The sequence below is a fragment of the Zerene cesonia genome, chromosome 11, assembly GCF_012273895.1.
Source record: "Zerene cesonia ecotype Mississippi chromosome 11, Zerene_cesonia_1.1, whole genome shotgun sequence".
In the NCBI taxonomy this organism is placed as follows: domain Eukaryota; kingdom Metazoa; phylum Arthropoda; class Insecta; order Lepidoptera; family Pieridae; genus Zerene; species Zerene cesonia.
The window spans coordinates 5,816,409-5,831,432 of record NC_052112.1 but is presented as its reverse complement, the minus strand read 5'-3'; the positions used below and the strand labels follow the sequence as shown (position 1 = coordinate 5,831,432).

The following is a 15,024-nucleotide window of genomic DNA, read 5'->3' as shown; positions in this document are numbered from 1 at the left end:
AGCATACCTATACTATTATAATAAAGCTGAAGAGTTTGTTTGTTTGGACGCACTAATCTCAGAAAGTACTGGTCCGATTTGAAAAATTCTTTCAGTGTTAGATAGCCCATTTATTGAGGAAGACTATAGGCTATATATATACCACGGGCGAACCGCTAGTTAAGTATAACATCGCGTCGGATATTTCATTTTATATAAAACTAGCTGTTGCCCGCAGCTTCGTCCGCGTTTATACTCTTGGGGTAAAGTTTGTCAAAATCTTTTCTTGGTGGATACTTACATCTTAGTGGGTTGCCTGATACATTGAGTAAGCGTTGACAGTCCAGTCAGTCAGTCAAGGTGACATTTTATATATAAACATACCAATGGAACGAGGTGCGCACAAAAATTCTGATTGATGACGGAGCCACGACACACTTCCGCGAGACTGCGGCACAACGCCCGCCACGTTTCTTGGTGCTTTTCCGTGAAATTGTTTAAGTTGTTACAATTTATTAGTGAGATACCATAAATATCTGGCTACGAAATTATATGCGTTCGCCCAGCGGCAAAGATTCACACGGCATTACATACTAATATTTGCCAAAGAAAGTTTGCAGGTGGGGAAACGCACACTACGAAATTAATTTGGCATTTGTAAACGGTAAACCAAATTTAAATGGAACACGGGAGGCCCTAGCTTTCAAAAAAAGATGATCTGTAAATATAAAAAAAAATAGTGTGGGAGTCAAGCACGCTACTAAACCCCCACAAAAGATCGGCGTAAATAGAAGCATGTTACAATGTTTCGTTTAGCGAGTAGGGGAGCCGGAGGCCCGTATTCTTTCCCTCCCCCTTCCCAGTCCATTCCTTTATTTTCTTTTTGTGTAGTAGGTTGAAAATATATGCGCACCGGCCGCGGCCGTAACTGGCATTGAGGGCAGAACAGAAAGTTCTAATGATTGAGGAATAAATAATATAGTGTATCTTTAGCTATTACAGTCAGGAGGATAATGTTATGAGTGTCATTAATAGGCATATTTAATTATTATAACCATTACCATCATACAAGCCACAAAGAGATCGCACATTGCTGAGAGACAACCGCTGGCCCTTATCATATTTTGTGCATGAATAGATAAAGCTTTTTTTTGCGTCGGTCCCTCGTCTGCATCAATATACAAAAGAGCGGCCACAAAATTTAGTATCATCACATGTTGCAATGACGGACCTCTTGTTAAACACTGCAGTATTTTATGATACAGTGGTACATATTTAATTATTACTGATCTATGTTCACCCTGAAATATTTGTTCAATGTTATATTGATATTAATGTAATAATCCATTACATATTTTTAAGTCGTATGTCTTACGTTTGACAACAAATAAGCACCTAATGTAGAAAATGTATCTATTTGTAAATTCAATTGATACGAATTTTCCAGTAGTTGTAACAATTCTTGTATTACTTTTTCTGCTACAAACTGTCGCTGGTGAAGGTCCTGGAATATAAACATGTAGATTATAATGCAGCCTAGGTTATTTTTTGTAATTTTGTGTATGTAAGTTTTATGTACTAGTAAGTAGCTAAATATAATACAAAATCTTTTTCAGATAATTTATCAGTATTCTATATATTATTCCCTTATTGATATATATATTATATATGTATGTAGATGTATAATGTAAATTATGTATTTAAAAACTCATAGAAATTACTTTAATTCAAACTGTACCATTGTAAATTTTTAGGTGCTCCAATCTTGAAGAATGTAAAATGAGTATAATTATGCTGATAATAATATGTATCAATATTAATGCACTTAAATACTTTTGCATGTATTAATAGAAAGTAAATTAATTTTATAGCTGACGTCCTATAGTCATTCCATGCCCATGTCTTTTTGGATTTTCGCGCTCGCAAATCGCTTATTATACTTTTGCTGACATTAGTAATACGTTGAGAAATTAAATGTAAAAGTGAGGCGTACAGTAGTTTCTCTTTGTATTTCATGTAATAAAATAATTGATAAAAAAATTAATCGATTAACATAAAAATCCAACAATTTTATGGAAAGGAAATCAAATATAAAAATACTTTATAATCGTTATCTGTCGATTATTTTGTTTTATAGAAGGTAGTATATAAGTGTAAGTATAATCTACATATGTCCTCATGTGTCATATTTGATATTATGTTTATGTCAATTGTCAGCGTCAAGCGAAATGCGGATTGCGGTTATCACTGAAAATTTTTTGTATTTTTGAAATTAAGTAAACAGTTTCGAAGGATCTATATTCGATAAAAAAGTGCAAGCTTTAGGCATATTAAAGTACAAATCTTTTGCAAGAACTTAATGCTTAGCGAAAATGGATGTTGGTGAATTACTCTCATTTAAGGTTCTTATTGATATTTTCTATCTTTTAACTGTGAAATAGTAGTTCTGATCAATATTTAAATAACATTATTTTTCTCCACAGCCTACACCCACTCCAAAACGTCCTAATGAAGATGAACTTGACGATTCAGACGATGAAAGTGTGCGATCAAGTAAAGTTCGTCGACTAGTAAAATCAGATACAGAAAAAACTTTTAAATCTCTTCCCAAAGAACCAACTATTACTGACAAAGAACGTGAAGATATTCTTAAATTCGTAGAAAATGAAGTAACAGAGGTGAAGATTAGCTTAAAACTTTCTTTATTTAGTAGTCAATTGCAAATTGAATAAACTTAAAGTAAATGTACTTGTTTCAGGGCGAAATACTAGATGAAACTGCTGTTAAAAAATTAGTTCTTAATTTTGAAAAGAAAGCTTTGAAAAACAGGGAAATGAGGATTAAGTTTCCTGACCAACCAGAAAAGTTCATGGAGAGTGAATTAGACCTTTATGAAGCTCTACAGGATTTAAGTGCTGTAGCCACTGTGCCAGACCAGTACCCCTTGTTGGTTGACTTGAAATGTGTTAATTCAATTTTAGAATTACTCTCTCATGATAATACAGATGTGTCTACAAAAGTTGTTAATTTATTACAGGTATGAGTCATATTTTTGTTTATTTTTTATTTTTACTTACACCTAAATTCTATGCCTTATTTATTATAGGAGTTAACAGATGTTGATATTTTGCATGAAAGTGAGGAAGGTGCAGAAGAATTAATCAATGCATTAGCAGAAGCAGAGTGTCCTGCATTACTTTTACACAATCTAGCTCGTCTTGATGAACAAGTACCAGATGAGAGGGATGCTGTTCATAATACATTAGGTATTCTATTTAATGTTGTCTTGGTGATCAAGTAATTAATATGATTAATTAAATTAGTCATGGTAAGGCTTTACATTATGACAACTTAAAGAATTTTTCAATAGCAATTGATTCAGTCTGTAACATAAGACTGTAACGAAATGGATAAATTCAATTTAATAATACTGAATGTAGATAGAGATGCACACTCATAAAGTTTCTCAGGAATATTTAGTATTTGTTCTGTCAATGAAAATCTAATAATTTGTATTAATTTTTAATAAAAATTACCAGGTATAGTTGAAAATATAACAGAATTTCGACCTGAACTATGTGTTGAAGTTGCCAAACAAGGTTTTATGCAGTGGATTTTGAAAAGACTCAAAGTAAGTAATTTTTTTTTTTTATATAATAGCAGGCAACTGAGGTATTGGTTCATGTGATGGTAAGTGATCAATACCACCCATGAACATTTGTTGAGGTAGGGCTGCTTTAAATATATTTCTTACTTTGAAGGTGTAAAGAAAAAGGAAAGGATTAACAATGGAAATAAAGAATGGTCTTGAATATGGTCCTCCAAATATTGTATTTTAAAACAGTATGATATAAATGATTGTTGGTATTCTTAAAATCATATGTGATCCGTTATTTTCAGATGAAGGCACCATTTGATGCCAACAAGTTGTATGCAACAGAAATATTGTCCATACTTCTGCAGAACACCCCAGAGAATAGGAAATTACTTGGAGAACTTGATGGCATTGATGTCTTGTTGCAGCAATTAGCTGTAAGTTTTTTATGTATATAACTTGTTATTTCTTATAATTTTTTTTTCATGGAAAGAGGGAAATATGAGAATAATTACTCTAGATAAGTTAAATATTGGAGTTGGTACAAAAGCTATTCTAATTGTGCCTTATGGTCATGGCACCTATGATGTTTACATTTAAATAATATTAGCCATATTTTTTAACCTAACAACTCTCATTATTTTCAATTTCAAACTTTTCTGTTATCAAGATAAATTATGTATAAACAAAATGCATCTTGCTCAATGTAAAAAGTGAGTGTTCTGTCTTGTGTTACATATTTATCTCTTGCATTACATAACTTTAACTCAGAATACCAAAGTTAAATACACAGCACCATAATTAATTCTATGAATAATCATACAATTTTTTTTTTCAGTTTTACAAAAGACATGATCCAAGTGGAGCTGAAGAGCAAGAGGCAATGGAAAACATGTTTGATTCACTTTGTTGTGCACTTATGGAGCCTACCAATAGAGATCGCTTCTTAAGAGGAGAAGGTTTGCAACTTATGAATCTTATGTTAAGGTTGGTATTACTTTATTTCTTACATTGACATTAATTATAGACATCAAAAAATATATATATAATAAAATTGTGATATCTAATGTTTAATTTTTTTAATTTTTAAAAGGGAGAAAAAGATGTCTCGCAATGGGTCATTAAAAGTATTGGATCATGCACTAGCAGGCCCAGATGGTCGCGACAATTGCAATAAGTTTGTTGATATTTTGGGTCTTCGAACTGTGTTCCCTTTGTTCATGAAAACACCAAAGAGGAAAAGATTGTTAACAGTTGATCAACATGAAGGTTTGTTTCAATTATCCCTAAGCATTGTTTGCTATGAAAATAATTTATTATGCCTGAAAAATGTGTCTAAATTTATATTTATTTTAGAGCATGTAGTTTCAATAATATCGTCAATGTTACGTAACTGTCAAGGCAGTCAGCGGCAAAGATTACTTGCGAAATTTACCGAAAATGACCTGGAAAAGGTGGACAGATTATTAGAATTACATTTTAAATATATGGACAAAGTGGACCGTATTGAAAAGGAGATGGAGGTAAAGAAATAATCTTGTTAATAGCTACATACAATTTTATTGCCAAGAAGAAAATTTAATTTGTTTTTCTCTGAATTATTATAGCAAGAAACAGAAGATTTAGATGATGATGCACAGTATTTGAAGCGATTGTCTGGGGGTTTATTCACTTTGCAACTCATTGACAGGATTATACTAGAGGTATGATGCACAAAAATTACAAAAATTGTGTTGAGAATTATTTAACTTATATGATATCGCGATTTTATGATTTCAAATTGTGTAAAGTTTAATAATACCGCTATTGCACATGCATAACCACTTTGATAATAATATACATATTTCCCTTGCACTTGAATCGTCGACGAACCTGAGCTAACCAATCGGCTCAACCATTGGATCTATGGCGCGATGTTGCGCCTCTGTGCGAATTTTACCGCTTGTACAATAAAGTGTGACCGCCTGCTTGGTATAGCTGGCCTGCGTTGGTTTTTACATTAGTCTACGAAATGGACATGTTCAAACTAAGAATCTACCTTGCTCTTCATCATCATCATCAGACCATATATGTTCCCACTGCTGGGACACGAGTCTCCTATGAGCGTTCAGGCCTATCCCTTAAAGGATGGCAAAGCGATAGCAATGTAATCCTGCGATTTCTTGAGATCGGCGGTGATAACCAAACAGTAACTGTGTCACAGACTAACATTGAGTACAGGGTGTAAAGTTCTCTTATTTTCCAGGTATGCACAGCAGGTCCGCCATCAATAAAGCAACGTGTGCAACGAGTTTTATCTCTAAGAGGTGGTTCTTTGAAAATTATACGACATGTTATGAGAGGTACTTATAATTCGTTAAATATAATAATTTAATGTTATGTTAAAAGAAAAAGATTCTATGCAATTTAATAAAGAAAAAACAACTATATTTTTTACTAAACATTGAAACAACATAGTTACATTATGACTGTTACAGAATATGCCGGCAACTTAGGTGATGCAGGAAGTGAAGAATGGCGGCAACAAGAACAACAACACATACTACAACTTGTTGATAAGTTCTAGAATGTTCTCGAGTTTCAGACATTATGGCTGAAATTGAATTTATGAGAATAAATGCACTTTAGCTGTTATAATCGTTTTATTATTAATCAGAGTTAACACATTTGTGTCACCTATTAATTGGTAACATTTAACAACAATATAATATAATACCTTACGTAACAATTTAAGTAACGCCAATAAACACAGAATATAAGAACCATTAGATGAAAAAATAAATATATAATTAATTGGATTTTTTTAATATGCTTTTTTGTAACATATTATGTGATGGAATTTTATTTGTACCGCATACTTAAGTACACTATCAGTAAAGAAAAATTAAGCTAATAAAATAATAAAAATAATTAAAAATAGGAATATTGCAACTATTATACTTTAATATATCTAACATAAGTACATTATTCTATTGCACATCTGTTTGTTAATGAAAGGCACATTGTCTTTAGCCATTTTCTAATTCTATAATTTTGAACATAAAACATTTGATGTTATTTTTTTTTATGGCGTTTTTTTTAATTAGACGGCATTTCCTTAAGTTGTAAAATGGTACGACCAGCGTCGACGAAAACAATTAAATTCATTGATTTGTAATTTCTAAACGATATAATTCGAATAATAAAATCGATCACAACCACTCAACACTGCAATCAATGGTAAATCTATAATCATTTTATAAACTAAAAGCTAATTTTACACCGTACATAAACGATTGCTAAGAAAAAGGACAGTGTTTTTTGTACCCATTAAAAAAACAATTGATGTTTTTTGTCAATTTTGAAATTTAAACTTTCGTATGGTCACACAACAGTGAACTTCAGTGTTGGTGTATATCAACATTCAAAAGTTCACATGCATACATAAAAATCAACGCGACATCAAAAAGAACGGATATTTATATTTTTTATCACAATATTTATTACTAATAACCAGTTTTGCAGGTCAATTTAAATGAAATGTTTTAATAGAAACTATTTTTAACGTTTTCCGTGTAAAATCCCTCAATAATATAGAACTATTCAACCATCTCATATAATATAAACTAATAAACATTTTTAAATTATGGCATGATTGAGTACAGTAACAAAGCCGAAAAACCGAAGCCGCTAGTCGGAAGGCACTACGTGTATGCGTTGGGGGTAAAGTTTACGGACAGTCTTTGTTCATCATTTTAGTAAATGCTTTAGGAATGTCTTCGTTAGTCTTCGATACGTTGCTGCTGCCGAGCAAAGTGGGAGCCGGTATGGAGCCCGTTTGTATGCCGTGGGCTGTCTTCAACAAGTCATAGTTTATCTTCTCAGACACAACCGAATCTTTTCTGTAATGTTACATTAAAATCACAATTATAAGAAGAATTCAAAGAAGATTATTATTTTAAGTTTCTACTTTTCTGATATTTTCATTGATCCATAATACACTAGTATGCTAAAAAGTGCTCCTCAGCCCGAAAGAAAGACATTAACTTCTTTAAAATAAAGGTTAAAATTTTTCTTCCCTTCCTCGCAAATGATGATCAAAATGAGTGGTCTAGTACAGCTCCCTAAGGTCCATTTCTTTGTCTTATAATTAATTGATCACTTTTAGCACATACTGTCAGCCAGTATGATAATCAGTAACTCACTGGTAGGCGGGGTGCGTGGTGACGAACTCGCGCATCCAGGTGGCCATGGTGGAGATCTCGCCGGCGGCGCGGCGCTGGATCAGCTTGAGGTACTGCTGCACCGAGCAGTGCGTGTCCGCGTCCACGTCCATACCCGACAGGTACGACTCGATCAGCGGCACCAGGCCCGGGAACACGCCGTCCTGTCGATACATGATTTTTTATAGTCGGATAGTTTCAAATGTGATCCTACTAGGGAGTAGGTAGATAGCTTGTTTTAACTAGATTTTTATGAAATTTTATATTTATTGATTCGTACATTTTTAATCAAATTTACATCATCGTCATCTTATTCTTTCAATTGAAACAAAATATCAAATAATGTAATGTGTAAGAAGAATATAGTGGACATCTTATACCACATATAATAAGGGTATTATGTGATACCAAAAATTAAGGTGAAATTCTACAACTAATAAAATCATATTTTTTAAGCCAGATTACGATTCAAGGGCAAATCTTTAGATAAAGGGAATTGAAAATCTTTAGATGAAGGGAAAAAACGTGTAGAACATTGATCACCTTTCCGTTGACGATCTCGTCGATGGTCATCTCGGCGTAGGCGTCGGCGTCGGGCGAGCGCACGTCGCGGCGCCACCAGAACTTCTGCCGCGTGCACGCGCCGCGCCGCTGCGCGCGCTGCATGTTCTCATCCACCTGCGCGACAATCGAATGTCTAGATACACTTATATCAAGGAAGAAACTTTTTTATTGTTGTAATTTTAGAGATATAGACTATGTATGTATCAAATTTATTTCTATTCAATAGTGCCCACTGGTCGGTAATTACCAGCTAACGTATAACGTACCTTACTAATGGGTAAGAGGAAATTGAGCCGATAGGACAGTATAACACGCGTGAGCAGCACCACGAAGCACACGTAGGCCGCGTTCTCGAAGTCCGTGAGCTGCGCCTCGCACGGCCGGAACTCGACGCGCCAGCCGATGCGCGAGTTCGGCGGCGGCGGCTTGAAGCGCATCGTCTGCCAGTTCGTCGACTGAATGTTCTAGAACATCACGGGCTTCTATTTGAACACACGCCGATTTCATCCATTAAACGATTCACGTGACATTTTATCTTATCATAACATACAGTTAACCCTCTCAAAAGACTTCAGTCATCAAATGTGTTTGATAGTGCAACGTATAAATATTAATATTTAGTTCCATACTTGTTTTGTGGAATATTAAATAATTCCGACAAGCTAGTTAGGGAAGCTTAAAATTTACAATAACAGAAAATTTTATCCTACCTCGAAATGGTCAGTGTCATTTTCATCGTCTTGGTTGACTTTTTCAGAAAAGAGAGATACGGTATCCCGAATAAACAAATGAGCGACGTGCAAAGCAAGCGGGTGGTCAATACCGCCCTCGCGAAGGCGTCTGTATATGTTAGGGTCGTGCACTATTTGAATATCATTGTATCTGAAAAAAAATTTTATTCAATTCAATTTGGTGTGGTATGTTATACTAGGTATATCATAACTATCATATTTTCCATCATTGATACCTTCCAATCAGTAATGAGTAAATTTAGCAATAATTTTACTAAGTTGCAAAATTAAGAATGAGTCATCTGTGCATTGCCATATACTATAGTAAAACAAATACAATAACAAAAGATGTATAATTTAAAAAGTTTACACACTTCTCATGCTCTGGCGACAGATACGAGTCAATGGAGTCGTAACGTGATTTTTGAATTCGGAACTTATTATTCTTTAACGGTTCGAGCCCACGCTCTTCCCGCGTGCGGCAGTCCACAGACGCGGCTATTACATTCCAGCGACAGTCGACATCTGTGAGGTAGCCGCGATATATCGGCGACGCTGCCGATAAGGCCAACTGAAAAACACGCAATGTTCAAAGGAAATAAGTAATAATTGAGAAATTCTAGGAAACGTTCACATTTTTTTCATAAAACATTTAGTTAGAAACCTGGAATTTCGTTGGTTTTAGTTTGAAAAAGTCGGTAGCGGTAGACCTTATCTTTGAACTGATAAATAGTTAAAAATTAGAAATACCCAGTCAGTCATCACTTGAAAAAGTAACGTTTGAAAATAAATAGTTAATTGATAGTTTATATTATATCTAATACTAATATTGTCACATTTTAAAATAAACATAGAAAATTGTAATTAAACATAATATAGATAAGGTTTTATCTTAGCTAGTAGAAATTTAAGACATTAAATAAATATCTTATTATTTGTTGATAAATGGCCTTGGAGTTTTTCACGAGTATAATTTTATTTAAATACAGATATAGTTATGGCTTCGTGAAATAATTAATAGTTCGATAACCTAGTTCTGGATTGATAAACAACAAAATTTTGTGTACTTAATATTCTTACAATGTAAATATAATTTAGAATAATTGACTTTTAACAGTTAATTATAAATAACTATCTTTCGCCCGGTTTCGCTTTAGGCTTGTCCGCGTAGTTAAAGGAAAAGATAGGCAGGCCCATGATAGAGTTACTGTTTCCGTAGGATTTCCGGGATATAAACTATCCTATCTATTTTCTCTGTTGGGTCCCATACTATATCTAAAATGATTCAGTGGTTTAGGCATAGAAAAGAGTCAGACTGATAGAATTACTTTCCGTATTATAATATTAGTAGGGATAAGGAAATCCATAAATAATAGGTATATATAATAGCGGAAGTATTTAATTATATAATAACTAGCTGTTCGCCCGTGGTGCATATATAGCTTATTTCACTCAATGAAGTTACAGCTTCCTAATGGTAAAAGAATTCTTGAAATCGGTTCAGTAGTTTTTGTTTTGAAAACAATACAAACATACTTACCCACAAATCTTTCCTCTCGATAATATAAGAATTAATTAACTGTCGTAGTGAATTATAGCGCTCATGAATTTTAAATTATTGCATTTAAATCTCTTGACCAATAAAAAGAAAAAAAAAAATAATATCAAGTATTGTATACAAAAAGTAAGTATGTATTTTTACTTTCTCAAGTAAAAAGCACCAAAAATGTACAATTTATGATATATTTATTATATTCACCATAATTGGGCATAAAGGTGCTAGTTGATCATAGAGAGTGCGGGCCTCAGTAATGCAGCACGCTTGGAAAGTGAGCTGCAAGCAACAGCAGCCCATCCCCATGCCCATTGCGTCCATGTACACGCAGTCGGGCTGCGCCACGCCCTTTTCAAGCTCGTGATAATTATCTACAGGTATCTTTGTATTGACATCGCGGAAAACTGCAAATAGACATTTCCTTTATGTTATATGTTCAATTTAAAATAAGAAAAAACGACACAAAAATACGATACAACGAAATTTAATTCGACATATTTTCCTACTAGCTGCGCCCGTAGGAATAACGGAATAAAAAGTTGCCCGTATGTTGTTTCAATTGTGCAGCTGTCTACGTACCAAATTTCATTGTAATCGGTTCAGTAATTTTTGCGTGAAAGAGCAACAAACACACACACATCCTTAAAAACTTTCGCATTTATAATATTAGTGGGATAGTAGGATTAGTAGAATTCCTGATAGGAACCGGAGATAGGACAGAACTCTTGAGGAAATTTTAACGCTATACTCGTACTTTTTCTCACCCTCATTTGTAGCAATAACTTTTTTCATTTCATTTATTATTTGACAAACTGATTATTTACAGAATGTATCAATATTAATAAACACTTCTCATTACTAGACAATTTACAGTAGATGTTTGTATTAACATTACCTAGTCATCTATTATTTAAAACAATTAATATTTGATGTTCCATAATTTTTAATGCCCACTAATATAATCATCAATAGGAAGTCAAAGAGCTATTGCACATGACTTGCTGTTTAATGATTAGCATACCTGTTAATTTGTAATGAACCATACACTATTTGTACTATATGTTTATAAATGATGACAAGCAGATAATGCATTTTACACTGTATCATTGATATTATCATATGTACATTTTTGCCACTTGCGGTTTAGATAACTAAACATTATATAGTCCTATTAAATTGCTTCTCATATGCAAAAAATATATTTTATTAATGTAACTTAATGTATATATTTTTTTATTTATACATAATTCTATTACTACTCATAATTTATCATACTTGGTAAATTTACTGCAACCTTCTCTCCTCTTCTTTGTCTTATGTTAGAAGTTAAAGTCTTGAAGCGAGGATGCCCTGGATAGATAGATTCGTCAGGAAAGAAGTGTGACCTGGTCACACCTGAACTCGGTGTTGGTTCATAAGGTGGGCTTGTGTAACCTGGAGAACCTAACCTAAAACATTTAGTAAATTAAATTTTCTAATGCTTATAAAGAACTTACATATTTAGAATTTCTTCAATTAACATATGTTTTAAAATTTGTAGTTTCAAAATTTACCTTATTTATAGTTAAGTTTTTTAAAAACCTTTAATTTTAAGAATAAATTAAGTTTCAATGAAATCATTGAAAAATATTTTATTACCTTGGAAAATTTGTAATACTCATAATAACTTCACCATCTTTCAATAGAGTACTAGCTTCAGCTCTACGAAACTTCATATTGGCCTCTACAATATTAAAATGTGCTAGAAGGCCGCCATAGGGCTTTCCTGGTGTACCCTCTATCATGTATGCACCATATTCTGGCCGCCATAGAGATTTTACATCTAGTAAGTAAAGAAAACAATTAAATAACTAAACACACATTTATACATATTACATCAAGTTTGTCATAAAATATCATAGTTTCATTATTTACTAGAATATCTTTTATAAAACAATATATTTATAAAACATAACACCAAGCTATGGATGTAATTACAGTATGGTGGAACATAATATTTACATCTCTAAAGAAGTGCCTTGTTTAAATGTTTATTCAACATGTAAGTTGAGATTTCCTCCATTTTTCCCAAGTAGCATTGATAAAGTCATAACTATTTGAATGTAGCTTCACGTTATATTAAAAATTCACTTATGTCGAATATATTAAAGTAAGTGATTTGTTTAATAACATTCATGCATATTATTTAGGAAAAAAGCAGTAGTGATAAAACGAAAAAGAAATGACTCAATCAATTCATAAATTTCATTGAGAAGTAGTGATAAAGCATATAAATATAATTAACATGATGAATTGCAATTTTCTAATGTAACATGCTTGTTTGAATGACATACAATTTATTATTGACTGTAATCCATTCAAGGTTCTTTTGAACAATCATTATGCTGTATTATCTTATCAAATAACAGTTAACCAATCCTACATGAATGAATATATTGAATAAGCATTAGTTATTTTCTTATAAATCTTATAAAAGAAAATTGAATGTGAAATGTGTATATTTTAGATTCACAAGATAACATGATACAAATATTTAAATATTTATTGTAAAGTTAAAAAAAAACTATGAGTCATGTGCAATGAAGAATGAAGGCCATTATATTTATTCAAATTCATTATAAAACCATTCAACCATGACACAACAGATTTATGAAAATGAATTCTTATTACTAAATAATATTAATTTAGATCCAGTCTTGTCATTGACAAAAACAACAAAATATTGATAGAAATATAGTTGCAAGAATAAACAATATTTTAATAAAGAAACAGTTACTTTCAGGGTCCTCTAGTTCTTTCTTTTGTAATTCAGGTAGAATCTCATCAGCTCTCAAACTAACTGTTGCACGTTGATTTTCATCATCAAATTTTACTATAATATATTCTACCTGAAAGACAATTTTTTATAATTGAATTATTTAAGTAACATACAAGAAATGTTTTATTAAAAAAAAAATATAGTCTTACTTCATCACCCCATTTAAGTACATCTCCAGTACGATCTCTGAGCTTCTTATATAAATTTATAAATTGTTCAATTCCGTGTTGGCGCACATGTTCTGCTAAAGCTTTTGTTTCTTCCCAAGTCAAAGGACTTCCTTCAGTAAGTAATCCCATTTTGACAATTTGGATTTTAAAAAGATTACCACAAGATTTGCACACACTTTTCCAACATACAGCACTATAACAAAATTTACCAATATTAATCAGATGTTCATTTACTGGACGCAGTAATTGGCGAGACGGTGGTGAAATGTTGTGTAAAGTATACGTTAATTTGATTGCTTTGAGAATTGTTTTGAGTATTGAACGCGAACCGCCAGTTAATATATATGTTTCATAATGATTGTATGACTAAGTTCGTTTGCAATCAAAATATTTCAATAAAAAGTTCAATTTAAACAACTAATATTAATCATTAATGACTCCAGAAAGATAACAATGTCATTGTCAGTTAATGTCAAAGTCACATTTTGACGGTGTCTCGCGAAGTATGTGCGTAGTATGTTACTTAGTCTGCGGTGCCCACATATTGAAATTATTATTATTTTCGATATCTGGACTTTCCAATTTCCATATTTTTTTACAAAAAGTAGTACTACGGATATTACGGATTATGTAAAAATAAAACAGTATGGATCTTCAATACCAAGCTTTTTATATCGACAATTGGCATGATATATTATTACAATAAGCTAAAATTGTAACTCGTAGTGAAGATTCTAAGAGTACCAAGATGAACATTGTGGTTAATGTTTTGCATTCACAGTACAGAGATATATACGATAGTACTCTGTGGTACAGAGATTATTAGCTGCTTAATAACCAAAGAGTAGTACGATTATGTAGGATCAAAGAGTAGTATAATAATACGAGTATGTAGGACGATACTCTGGGTACTAACTATGAAACGGCAAGTAGTTGAAACTTATTCACATTAAGGAAGGAACAAAAAACTATAAAATAAACTGACGGGACTCTTAGAAGTGTTGCCATTTATCAAGTACAGCGAAAAACTTAAGAAATATTAACAGTTAAGGACATATATAAGGTTCGAGAAAAGGATGGTACGGCCGTGCCGCTCTTTTTTGCTCAACTTGGTGGGGGCACTGCCCAGATCATCATCATTCATCATCAGCCGATATATATTCCCACTGCTGGGACACTGGTCGCCTTTGAGGGTTCAGTTCGGGCCATAATACAGGCAACGGGCCACGTCGGCCAAGTGCGGGTTGGCAGATGTTACATGTCGTCAAACTTTTTGATTCTTGGACATGTCGGTTTCCTCACGATGTTTTCCTTCACCGTTTTAAGCAGTGGTGACCAGGGGTATGTCACTTCCATACATTTGATGAATACGTAAGTTATCATGCCATCTATGGCGCAGCACTCATCAAC

General features: G+C 32.8%; 3 protein-coding genes across 3 annotated transcripts; 1 reads left to right on the top strand and 2 right to left on the bottom strand.

Moving 5' to 3' along the window:
* Positions 1–274: 274 nt before the first annotated feature.
* On the bottom strand, positions 275–1,298 carry LOC119830550 (the record flags this gene model as incomplete). The annotated part of the gene is made up of 2 exons (XM_038353609.1): positions 275–519; positions 1,017–1,298. Coding segments are annotated over 2 exons (471 nt in total), but the record flags the coding sequence as incomplete, so codon positions are not given.
* An 886-nt stretch (positions 1,299–2,184) lies between these two features.
* On the top strand, positions 2,185–6,206 carry LOC119829943 (beta-catenin-like protein 1). Its single transcript, XM_038352684.1, has 12 exons — positions 2,185–2,381; positions 2,463–2,657; positions 2,738–3,016; positions 3,086–3,245; positions 3,519–3,610; positions 3,880–4,011; positions 4,413–4,561; positions 4,668–4,843; positions 4,931–5,097; positions 5,182–5,277; positions 5,820–5,916; positions 6,052–6,206. Exons 1-12 carry the CDS (start codon positions 2,352–2,354, stop codon positions 6,138–6,140), a joined length of 1,662 nt encoding a protein of 553 aa, XP_038208612.1. The 5' UTR covers positions 2,185–2,351; the 3' UTR covers positions 6,141–6,206.
* LOC119829942 (glutamate--cysteine ligase catalytic subunit) lies at positions 6,203–14,067 on the bottom strand. The gene is made up of 11 exons (XM_038352683.1): positions 13,594–14,067; positions 13,403–13,514; positions 12,265–12,448; positions 11,902–12,074; positions 10,831–11,030; positions 9,446–9,642; positions 9,051–9,222; positions 8,607–8,804; positions 8,320–8,454; positions 7,759–7,940; positions 6,203–7,455 (listed from the first exon to the last, which is right to left on the bottom strand). Exons 1-11 carry the CDS (start codon positions 13,741–13,743, stop codon positions 7,284–7,286), a joined length of 1,875 nt encoding a protein of 624 aa, XP_038208611.1. The 5' UTR covers positions 13,744–14,067; the 3' UTR covers positions 6,203–7,283.
* Between the last annotated feature and the right edge of the window lie 957 nt (positions 14,068–15,024).